Source organism: Nylanderia fulva, unplaced genomic scaffold, assembly GCF_048542155.1.
Source record: "Nylanderia fulva isolate GAGA-0341 unplaced genomic scaffold, ASM4854215v1 Scaffold1, whole genome shotgun sequence".
Taxonomy (NCBI): Eukaryota; Metazoa; Arthropoda; class Insecta; order Hymenoptera; family Formicidae; genus Nylanderia; species Nylanderia fulva.
Window position 1 is genome coordinate 2,222,994 of NW_028189192.1, and position 11,992 is coordinate 2,234,985.

The window sequence follows — 11,992 nt, forward strand, 5'->3', positions numbered from 1 at the left end:
GATATCGAGTCGATATGTTACATATATATTTCTCGCTTTCATAATACATAATACATCTTCAATTGTACAAAGAATCTTTTCTCGTATACTTCAAGTACTCACGCAAACGAATTTTCCTCTTCCTGCGTTTGTTCTCTCGAGCGCGCGCCTTTCTCGACCTTCCTCTTCGCGCCATCGCGTCGTAGTGGCGCGGCGGAGCCGAAGGGGGGGGGGCGTGGCAGAGTCGGATGGAGTGGGGGAAGCGAGCCGTCTGGCGTCGAGATGTCTCTCTGCGCGCAGTCGTGTGGACCCCGCTTGGTTTCGTCATCGTTCAGGCGTCCCTTCCCGCTCGCAGTACTTCCTGCAGTTTCACTGGTTTCGCGTCGTGCGGAGGAGTCGCACGTCGATAAAACGAGCTCGAGGTTAAATCACAAGCTAGAAACTATTCAGGTGAGCATGACTTTAGAACGCCTCCTCCGTCCCGCTTTTGACAAATCGACGAAGCTAGGCGAGAACCGCGTACCGAGACAATCGCATCCGCGAGGTACTTGGGCTTGCGTTTCGCGGACAGAGCACGAGGCCGCCCCGTGTTAGCGACACGATTTTTTTTGGCCGCCCTGGGTGAACGAAAAGACCAAGGGAAAAAGGAAGAGAAGGTGCGACGAAATTAGGACAACCGCGCGGACGCGCAACCTGTTTGTTTGTTTACGCTTGTCGTCGTCGTCGACGACGACGTGACGAAAACGCAAATCATTCTCCCGCGGCCATTATTCGGGATTTGCTCGCGACGCAATTAATCTGCGTTCTTTCCGTATCGATCCGCGTCCACGGAAATCGCCCCGGAGGATTCTAGAAATTTCGAGGCGACCTCGTGTCGCGATTTTATTGCTCCGGAAAAAAAAAAAAAAATTGATTTTTTCGTTCCGCCTCGTTAAATCAGTCGCGCAGCCGGGAGGGGAAATTTTTGCGCGTCTCGTTTTGTGGGCGGCCTGGGACGACGAGGGAAGAAAGAAATTGTGCTCAATTCGATTTACAAAACACGTGTCGACGACGCGTATTTTCTCCGACAAAGGGAGCCCGGCCTCTGTACTTTTACTTCGTCGAGCATGTAAGCCCTACATCGCAAAGCGTACGAGAAAAAAAAAATATATATATATATAATTAACGAATATAATTAAAAGTTAATGTATAATTAAATATATATAATTAATATATATAATTAATTATAATAAATCTTTTCTATATGTAACTTTCATGCGTATAAGAGGAACATTCTTATTGTAATGATATATATGCAGCATAGCATACCCTTGAATATTTCTTTTCATATACTTATGTACTCAAAAAAGGTCAAGTATACAAACGCCGTTATGATTACGTTATGTTATTTATTTTGCAAAAGATTGAAGTTTACTCGTTCATTGGTTAGAGTTTCAAGAAAAAAAAAGAAAAAAATAACGATTCTTGTATGTTGATTAAACAGCAGGTTCTCCAGGTAACCTGTTATGTAAGGTGTTTTTATATTTTCCTTTAAGAATGAGCACTCGAGTATTCGTTGGTGGATTAACATACCGGGTGAGAGAGCGCGACCTTGAGAAGTTCTTCCGGAAATATGGTAGAATCAAGGAGGTCGCTATGAAGAACGGATTTGCCTTTGTGGTAAGTCTAATGTGGTTCAATTGTTTTTTTTACAGTATGGTAGGGACAAGGGTCTATGTCGGTGGGCTTCCATACGGCACCAGGGAAAGAGACCTTGAGAGATTTTTCAGAGGCTACGGTCGATTCCGTGATGTTCTCATCAAGAATGGTTATGGCTTTGTTGTAAGTATTTGTATACAGCTTGTAAATATCCAGAATAACACTTTGCATTACTCAATTTAGTCCCATGATAATGTTCAGTCAATTTCATAGGCTGCATAGTTAAAGTTTAATACTGAAATAATAATTTGTAATACTTTTCATTTATGTTCTTGTATTATTATTTATTATTTTAAACAAATTTTATATGATGAGAACTATTTATATTTGATGTTGCAATTCTCTTTGCATCAATATGGCGATTGTGCAATTATAAAATCACAAATGTTGTTCTCAAAAGATAGTTTACTTCATTTTTTGCTATCATGATTTGGACCAAAATGAGTACATTGCAATGTGTTAAACTACAAACATACAACTTGATAACCTGAGTTGACCTGACCTGAGCCCTGAGCACATTGGTGACTGCTTAGAAGAGCTGCTTATCATCGATTATTCTGCGCAAATTTTGTAAGTTATATCCGGGAAAGAGGAAACCATTTTTATTGGGCATACATATGTATTACGTAAATAATTATTCATATGAATAATTTGAAATTTTATCAGCACTTGTATTAATCAGGGTCTCTTCGCACTTTGTAGTATAATTTGATAATGTATAATTTATTTGTTAGATTAAATTGCGCGTGATGTATTCTATTAAAAGATACGATCAAAATAGATTTGTTTATAAACAATTTTAGAATATCATAGATATAGTAAAGCGTGTATTATTGTTGCCACACATTAATATAAATCATATATACTTTATGAATAATACAATAATATATATATATATATATATATATAACTCGATAAATATTAAACTTTTTAAATTAATTAGTTATATATATATGTATTAATTACATTTATATTGGAGGTCGAGATTATTCGTGTGTAAAAGATGGTAAAGAATAAAAAAAATTGTAACATAGTTATATCTATTCGAGATAATAACAGAAAAATTTCTTTTTTCTCAGGAATTCGATGACTATAGAGATGCCGACGACGCCGTGTATGAACTAAATGGAAAGGAACTTTTAGGAGAAAGGTAATGCAAATCTGTCTTATTCAGTGTATGAAACATATATGTACACTAGGCGATTATATTAGGCGGAATGTGGTATAGGTAGCATGTTTGCATGATTGACTAGTTTCTATCGCAATCCATTTAGTATGTGGATTGTTACTTTGATTACATTAATGTTTGATACCTTATCATAATATTATTGGTACTGGGGGCTCTCTGTATATAATCTAAGCAAGTTTTTTATAGATAGCATTTAATTCATTATGCTAACACTGAGGATGAATTGATGACATTCATTTGGAATCGACTAATATTACATGTATAATAGATACAACTCCTTCCTATGATCTTTGTATATGTCATCTTAATAATACATTGAATCTATTATTGTAATTAACTTTACATTTTACCGTTTCTACATATATGTATAAATATTTATAGGGATAAATTTTAAAAAGATTAATTCAGGTTATATACAATGATTGGTTACATGTTATTAAAATTCACGAAGACTAATTATTGAAGAATAGTAATCCTCTTACAGCACATAACATCTTAATATTTTATTAATTTATAATATGCGATATTTATAAAATTGATTCACAAATAACTTAATATTTTCAGAAAAAATTATTTATTTTTCTTTTAAACATTCTCACTCCCGCTAACTTTTTTTTTTTTTAAGGAGTTATGTGTTCTTTATGATTATTAATGAGACTGAATAATTTAAAATATCAACTAAATTAAGTATTTTACATATGATGTCTTGTTATATTAAAGTTTGTTATCGTATACTCTATATAGCTCTTGCTGGGTTATTCGAGATAAGATGTTGATATATGAGAAGCAATAGCATTCGAATAAAAAGAAAATTAAATCTTATTCTATTTATAAATTTTTGTAAAAAATAATGTTCATTTAGAAAATGATAAAAAATTTCTATTTTCATGGTGTATGCTTGTCTCTATCTGTTTTCCTATTGGGAATTTATGTAAGTGTGTCAGTAATGTTAGTGGCTTCTCTACATAAAATAAATAATAATAGCTTTTTTTAACATACAATACTGAAAAAAGTGCGGTCGAACGGAAGTATTCTTAATACTAATCGCATCATGTTTCAACCTGTACCAGTAATATTATTCGCTGTTGCTTCTATTTGATTAAAGACAAATGTACAATGCACAATTATCTGTTCAATGCATTAAACGGGTATTTCATTAATGCCTTTTGATTTTGCGTCTTTAGTAAAAGCGGCGTCTATCCTCCAAATTAATTGGATCTTTACCGAGATAAAGAAAAAGTGCGTCTTAAAAGACCGTTGTGACTTACCGCCATTTTGAACTACTTCCATCAATTCCCCGAGTAGCAAATGATTATCAAAGTAATTATAAATATATCTACGTCTGGAGAAATGTTATATTGCTTCTTTTTTTACGAAAGGGCATTCGGCACTTTTTCATAATTTCATCGCGTGATCCTGTATAAAATGCAATGCTCTAACTAGAGAAAAAGAAAAGAAGGAATTGTGTGAAAAATTATACAGATCACGGATTTGATTACGAAAAAGCTGATGGATGTGGTGAAAGAGAATTAACTCGGTGATAAGTAGTGTTGTTATAAGGAAGGCAGTTTAGATTAGGGAACGAGGACGAATCGTAAGAGAGAGAAAGAGAGAAAAAGAAAGAGAAATAGGGGGAGAGAGAGAAAAAAATAGTGCCTCAGACGAAACTGGACTAAAAAATACTGAAAAAGAGAGAGAGGATATTTGGATATTTGAACAGATTTCGGGAGAAAGGAGGCTGAGGAATGGAAGGAAAAGGAAGGAAGGAAGGAAGGAAGCAGCTTTAGAGAGTAAGAATTAGTCGTGGACTTAGGCGGGGTTTTGTTGGGTGTGTTTCAGAGTGGCGGTGGAGATAGCACGGGGTGTTTCAGGGAGGCGAGGCGACCGTGGCTACGGACGCTCACGCTCCTGGAGAGACAAGTAAGCATATCCAATGTGTCTTGTTACAGAATTACTGTAGAGAGGGCCCGGGGGACACCTAGGGGTAGTGACCAGTGGCGCTATGGTGACTCCCGTGGTGGTTATGGGGACTCGAGGCGATCTGCGTAAGACACGCTATCCTTTTTTTTATTTTATCAGAGCGATCATTATCCCCTCCCCTGCAGGCAAGTCGGCTCAGGATGTGCGAAATCCAAAATCGATTGATCGATATTTTTTTAATCTCCAATTAGATTCCAATACCTTTCTTGTATATATGACTTTTTTTGTCTCTTCTTTTTTTTCTCATGTACATCGCGTTATGTCTCGGTAAATTTTTTCTATTTTTTTTTCTTCCTTTTGATAGATTTCGCACATCGTCCGCAACAGGGAAGAACGTAACCTTGGATATTGATAAGCTCTAGTATAGAGAGAGCATTGATGAATCGCGTTTGCAAGCTTCTCTTGCATTTGCGCAATTACAAAAAAAAAAAAAATATTAAAGTCCGATTTAGAAATCGAGAAATTTTCTGAATTGGTTGTCTTGGATTTGACTGCTCTCCCGAGTACGTCGAATTGTCGAAAGTGTTCGCCGCGATAAAGATAAAAAACGATAGCAAGAAAAAGAAACGCCTAGCGATTAACCCTCCCAGAAACATTATGTTTATTACTGGTAGTTGAACAAGATGGACCGAGTGAAAATTGATGACTAATAGATGTGTGGTATTATGTTTGTTACAGCCGAGACGATATGCGGCACGACAGGTACGCTATTGCTGCATTTTGAATAGATTTGATTCGATTGGAACAGGTGATTGATTGTGTGCCTGAGCAATGAGTGCAGATCTGTAGTTATTTGCTGAAGGTTTAACCGACGATCCGTTATTTCTGTTCACATGACATCCCTTTTTGCAGAGATAGTGTGAACAGAAACACGAGGACCGCATCTAGCTACAAGCAATCATTGCCCAGGTACATACATCCAATGTTACGCTCTAACGATTACAATTTAACTTAACAAACTTTAACTGTTGCAAATGTCTTGTCAAGTAATATTAGTATTTCTTTTTTGCGTTTTATATACCATACTTTCATTCGCTACTGTATTAACGTAAAGTCAGGTCCAAGACAAACCTGCTTGCTCTCAGAGATATACATGAAGATAATGGTCAATCTTTTTCCCGTTGTAGATATGGACCACCAACACGGACCGAATATCGCCTCACCGTGGAGAATTTATCGAGCCGCGTCAGTTGGCAGGTAAGCGGCACACAGATATCTTGCTTTTTTCTTTCTCGTGCATTTTTTTACCTCATTTGTATGTTCGTTTACTTTACTACTCGCGATTCCAGTGAAGACGTTGCACCGCTTTATATGCGTTTTTTTCGTATCTATATCGCTGAGAATCTCTAAGTTTTACCGAGTTTTTCGGCCGGTTGTTTGTGCCAAATTCCACGCGTATATTTACAGCATTTTTTTTTTTTTAATTCAATTCTCTTTCGTCTCACATTTTACGTTCATTTACTCATTTGAAAAAGAGAGCCCTATTTTGGAATTGAAAGATGTAAGATTTTGATCAAGTAAGTCTGTGGCAAAAGTCGAAATTTCCATGAAATTCATGTGCAAAGATCGTTTTTTTTCATGAAAACGAAAAGATGAAACACAAGAGAGGGGAAGATAAGAGAGTAAAAAAATCTGTTATATAAAAATGACAAATAAATTAGAATTCACGTATGCGAGACGCGAGAAATTCATGGAACATCACCAGACCCGACAAAGGACACAGGCATGCGCAGAGGAAGCAAACTCGGAGAGTAGCAACGGCCCGTGATGATGAAAACCATGATAGGCAACCGGATAGTCTCGGACGAAAATGTTTAGCGGATGCCATGGACGAAGAGCTGTAAAGCGGAAGAAATGGAAGCGATCGTACAGAGGAGACGCAGGACAAGCAAATGCAAATGATATGTGGGAAATACCAGGACGCAAATAGATATCTCGAAAAGAATTATGAATTTTGATCGAATCGAAACGATAGAGACAGACTACTTTTTATCTGCACGTGGACCAAGTCTTACTTGATCAATTTACATTGCGTACATTTGTATATTATAATGCAATCTATAATATATCTATCTCGTTGCACTTTTCCGATGATTGGTTGTTATAATTGACGCAAAGATATTCTCTCACTCACTCGAGTCTCGATTGTTCGACGTTACTTTTTCAATTTATTATTTCATTTACGTTACGGCCAGCAGTTTTTGAGGAAAAACAAAATAAAATTGATGTTCTTTCCGAAGAGCCATATCCTCTTCGCCGAGGACGGGCGACCGGTAGGGCCAATAGACTGATGATGTGCGATGATGATAAAGATGACGATGCACACGATGGGCCCGCTAAGGTCAAGTGGCACCTGTGGTTGGTTTCTGAGGTGTCCCGGGTGACAGAGAGAGCCGCGTGGCATGGGGGTGTACACCTATGTCTACCACCTATCTACCATCTACTTGCGCGCCGTGATACGTGGTGAATCCCGGTGAAATCCCAGTGACGAGATAGGGTTATTGTGTGTACTCCGATCTTCCTCCATCGTGATCGCTGGGGGAAAGAAGGGAGAGGGGAACAGAGAGACCCGACCGCTGCTATCTACCTTACTCCATCTGGGAGAGACAAACGTTTTATTTACGTAAAAAAAAAAAAAAAACCATCAAATATATACATCACCACTCTTCCTCTTACTACAGACCGCGATACACGGTCGTATAATTCAGTACCTTCACCATCGACATCACCATTACATCCACCAACCATCACATCTACCATTCCACCGTGACTGTCACTGCCACTGGTGTACGCCACGCAACCTAGCCGTCTAGTAAGTCAGGCAGCGGCCACAGCCATGAGGGCGATACGCGGGTCGAAACCCGAACCATCCGCGACTGCGCCACACAGATCCGTTCGACCCGACCGAGCGCCGTGTGTCTGGCCTTTCTCTCTGTCCGTAAGCAAGGTGGTGCCTGGGCCCAAGGTAAATGCGTCACCTTAACCGAGTGTATTCTCTTAGATATATATATATATATCTATTATATTTTATATACACTTAAACGTGTCTTGTTCCACATATGTATATCATATATTATTACTATTATTATTATTTATATATAATACCTATACCTATATATATATTTCTCTCATTTGATACTGTGCACCATAGCTCAGGCATTGCGTGCATCCAACCGTTGAGACGTTTCACGAAGTTTGGAGCTGTGCACTTAAATCCAATATTGGAAATAGGGAAACCCTGCAATTTCTGTGCTCGAAATTAGGCATCCACTTGTTATCCGTAGATGTCGTAGATCTTCGCGTGCTTTTACATTGGTTTTTCTCTTTTTTACGATTCTGCGTTTTAATTCTGAAGTTATCCATTGTATATTGTATATATTATTGCATCCATTTTTATCAAAATTTTTTCATTCAAGAATTCGTTCAACTTTTCTTTATGCAATTGTATCATTACAATGTCTTTTGAATGTAGCAAACGAGAAGTGACATTTCAGAGGAAGTTTGTCCAACATCGGAAATATATTTTCGTTAATGGCATACATTCTTTTTTTTCCCTGTCACGGAAACACTCGCGCTCGGACCTAGAGACACGAGAAGTATGAATCTCAGAAAGGCCATCAACGGTGGTATCCCATAAATATGGAGATGTCTGCATTCTTACTGTGCAAAACGACTGGCGCAACTACCTACTACCTACCGCGTTCCTTCAACAATATTAAAGCCGTACCTGGTTCCCACAGAAAGAGAGAGAAAGAGATATATATAAACACATCTTCCAGCGATGAATGAAGTCAAACGGGCCCTAGACAATATCCACTTGCATTCGTTGACTTATGAAGAACGACTGTAAAGCACTAGATTCGAGCATGTGCGGAAAAAACAACGGAATGGAAAGGAAACAGATAAAACATGGAAAACAAACCATATTGGAACATTAAGATAGAAGATCCACGAGAGACAAGGATTATTGATGAACTCCTCAACATTTAATCTGTAGCGAAAAATTTACAGGAGTTTCATCTTGTTGCATTTGTTCAATCTTTATGTTCTCGAAATCTTGCTTTTTTTCATTTTATTGCGATAGAACATGTAATTCTGATAATCTCTACTTATAATATCTACTAAACTTAAATTGAATTTTGCTAAACAATTATAATATTGTATATCTGGATTTTTTGCATCTGCTTGATAGTGATTTTTATGCACAAAATCCTATCTTCTTTAAATCAAAATAATATATTGAACATTTTAAAATAATATATTGAACATTTGAATATTTTAATTGCATATGTATCAGTATTATTTTTTATCTCATACATTAGAGATGTACTGAAGAAATATCGCATTTATTATTTTTGTAATTATGTATTGTGAGCTATTCTGCGGAAAGAGAAAGAAATAAGAATGTATTTAAAAATATTCATTAATTTTTATATTGCTTTTAATTGCTTTTAAAAATATCATTCCGCATAATGGAGCTGTATGTATAAAATATTGTAATATATATTTATTTCAAAGATTGAATTGCAAAAAGAAAGGTTGTATCGATAGCAGATACTAAATTCGAGCACACAATATTTCGTAACATACTCCCAACACTGAAGACGTGAGCAGACGTAGAATATTATACTATGCTTGTCTCTCTTCTTTAGTCGAGTAGATCCAGGTTACCTCTGCCGCAGGAAAAGAAATCAAAATAGAATATAACACATATGAGTGCACAGGATATATTTTAACCTGCCTGCGCGATACATCAGACTAGGAACACAGTATAGTAAACTCCATACGCAACTACTAATTCTAAATCTATCCGCATATCCATGCAAGTTTACATTCCAAGTATTAATTCTAATTCTTGTGTGATGTTCAGGATTTGAAGGATTATATGAGACAAGCTGGAGAAGTAACATACGCTGATGCTCATAAGCAACGTAGAAATGAAGGGTGAGTGAATTATTACATTTTAATCTGTTTTCTCGTATTTCTCGCATTATGTGGATTTAATAAACAATTAACATTTGCAATTGTTTTGCAGAGTTGTAGAATTCGCGACATATTCTGATTTGAAAAATGCTATCGACAAATTGGATGATACAGAATTAAACGGCCGCAGAATTAGACTCATCGAAGATAAGAGACGCGGTCGTCGTTCCAGGTCATCTAGTTCAAGATCCCGCTCACGTTCCCGTTCACGTTCTCGTCGTCGATCGCGTTCCCGCTCAAGGTATAATCGTCGTTCTCGATCCCGATCAAGGTACTGTCGGGGCGACATTATGTCACCTGCAATTTTTTTGTTTTTTTTTGTTATGATTTATGTCCCTTTGTAAATACTTGTTTCAATTAATTTTTGTTTTATAATTTATATATACATTATCTATTATTTTGATCACTTTTAAATTTTATGTTAAAAAATTATATAAATTAAAATTAAATTTTTTCTAATTATAAATTAATTTTTTTTATTGTTTCATTTGATTATACAATAAAATATATTTTGTTTTATTTTCGCAAAATTTATCGTACAATGAGATAATTTTGCGCACACCAATATCGGGAAATAGTTTAAGGCATTAAGTACGTCTCATCACTGTTTTCTCTAACGCAGGAGCCGCCGCAGCTCTCGCAGCCACAGCCGCCGTAGTACTCGTTCCAAATCTAGGGCACACTCGAAATCCAAGTCCAAATCTAAATCCAAATCTCCTGAGCGCAGTCGCTCACGCTCAAAGTCCAAGTGAGTATCTCGTCTCCTAAAAAGAAAAAGAAAAAAGGCATTATGTTTTTTATGTTATTACTTTATTTGTTTCATTATTCAGCCGTTTGCTCCTCTGTATCAAAACTGTATAATTATTTTAATTATTTTTTTTTCTTGCGCAGTTAATATAATCGATGTACACACTGTCATTCCCATCTCTTATTGGCAATGTTTTTGGGCTGGTGGCTATGCGCCTTGAGCTCTCACGCTTAAATCACGCTTTACACGCGTTCACTTACTCACCGTGTACGTGCTGGGAAACAGCAGAAAGCAACGAGTTTATATTTTGTCACTTTCTCTACTTTTTCGTCCCCCTTTCATTTTGAACTATATAATTTTGCAGATCAAGAGACCGCTCAAAGTCGAAATCTAAGTCAAAGTCCAAATCCAGATCTCGTTCTAGGTCCAAGGCTGAGAGGTCAAAGTCCAGGTCGCAGTCCAAATCCAAAGCCAAGTCTCCCTCAAAGTGAGTCCTCCCGCTGACTTTCTTTAATCGATGTATATGTACTTGGCGCAAGAATTAAAAGCGAACCTTCCCGAGCGACGGCGTGAAAATTTCCATGTTTCTGCTTTTGTCATTTCAGGGATAGATCGAGCCGCGAGCGTTCCAGAGGCGACCGATCCAGATCCCGGTCGGGAAGTAAACACAGCAAGAGTCGTAGTCATTCTCGCTCGCCCATGAACGGTGACAAGTCGCCGGAAAGCAAGAAAGCCGATTAAATATATTTTTTTAAATTAACTTTTTTCTTTTCTTTTCTTTTTTTTTATATATATTAAATCACATTCGAAAACCGCCAATACCTGATATCATTACAATTTCCGATTTTATTGATTGTAACAATAAAGTTTCACATAAATCTGTACACATTGTACCGACACTCTGTCATACACTTTGATACTCGGGATATTCAACACAATCGGCTTAACAATCTATACCTTGTTTATTCGAGACAACTTATTATTTCGTTACTTTAGCTAGTTATGATATATACATGCTAGCCGCATCTTGTGGTTTTTTTTTTTACTCTAATTTCTCTGTTTTTCTATCATTTCCTTTTTTAGTTGTTAATTTAGGTTTAGAATACACATCCGATTTGAATAATTCGTGCATTTAGACAGATAAGGATTCTTTATTCATACGTCTGATTCTACATGTTTTTATCATGTTCTCTACATGTATCACCATATATCAGTACGAGTTCACTTATAATAATAACGGCTTTTTGTATATATTACTAAAAGTTACATTACAATATAAGAAGGTATGTGATGTGTATTAAATTTAGCGGTAAGAGGCATCTTGATTGTCAATAAAAATTCTTGTCAATGCAAATTGACTTCATGCCCGAGCATACTCCGTTCCCGTTCGTTTATTTTGCACATCTTTAAAAAAA

General features: G+C 36.8%; 1 protein-coding gene across 10 annotated transcripts; it reads left to right on the forward strand.

The window, feature by feature from the left end:
• The first annotated feature begins 292 nt into the window (after positions 1–292).
• On the forward strand, positions 293–11,931 carry B52 (serine and arginine rich splicing factor B52). Of its 10 annotated transcripts, none has more exons than XM_029299640.2 (12): positions 293–429; positions 1,515–1,638; positions 2,757–2,827; positions 4,816–4,911; positions 5,525–5,548; positions 5,699–5,755; positions 5,974–6,043; positions 9,717–9,790; positions 9,882–10,070; positions 10,452–10,577; positions 10,942–11,064; positions 11,183–11,931. In XM_029299640.2, exons 2-12 carry the CDS (start codon positions 1,516–1,518, stop codon positions 11,316–11,318), a joined length of 1,089 nt encoding a protein of 362 aa, XP_029155473.1. In that variant the 5' UTR covers positions 293–429; position 1,515; the 3' UTR covers positions 11,319–11,931. The 10 variants fall into 10 exon arrangements, with proteins under 10 accessions (XP_029155473.1, XP_085346351.1, XP_085346362.1 ...); XM_085490225.1 differs by lacking the exon at positions 1,515–1,638 and adding an exon at positions 1,674–1,800 and having other exon boundaries at positions 10,990–11,064; XM_029299642.2 differs by lacking the exons at positions 1,515–1,638; positions 4,816–4,911 and adding exons at positions 1,674–1,800; positions 4,706–4,786 and having other exon boundaries at positions 294–429.
• Positions 11,932–11,992: the final 61 nt, after the last annotated feature.

Coding starts and splice junctions, on each gene's coding strand:
- B52 (XM_029299639.2), top strand. CDS start 1,675: ATGGTAGGGACAAGGGTCTATGTCGGTGGGCTTCCATACGGCACCAGG. Junction 5,756..5,973: donor TACAAGCAATCATTGCCCAG/GTACATACATCC, acceptor TTCCCGTTGTAG/ATATGGACCACCAACACGGA. Junction 11,065..11,182: donor AAAGCCAAGTCTCCCTCAAA/GTGAGTCCTCCC, acceptor TTGTCATTTCAG/GGATAGATCGAGCCGCGAGC.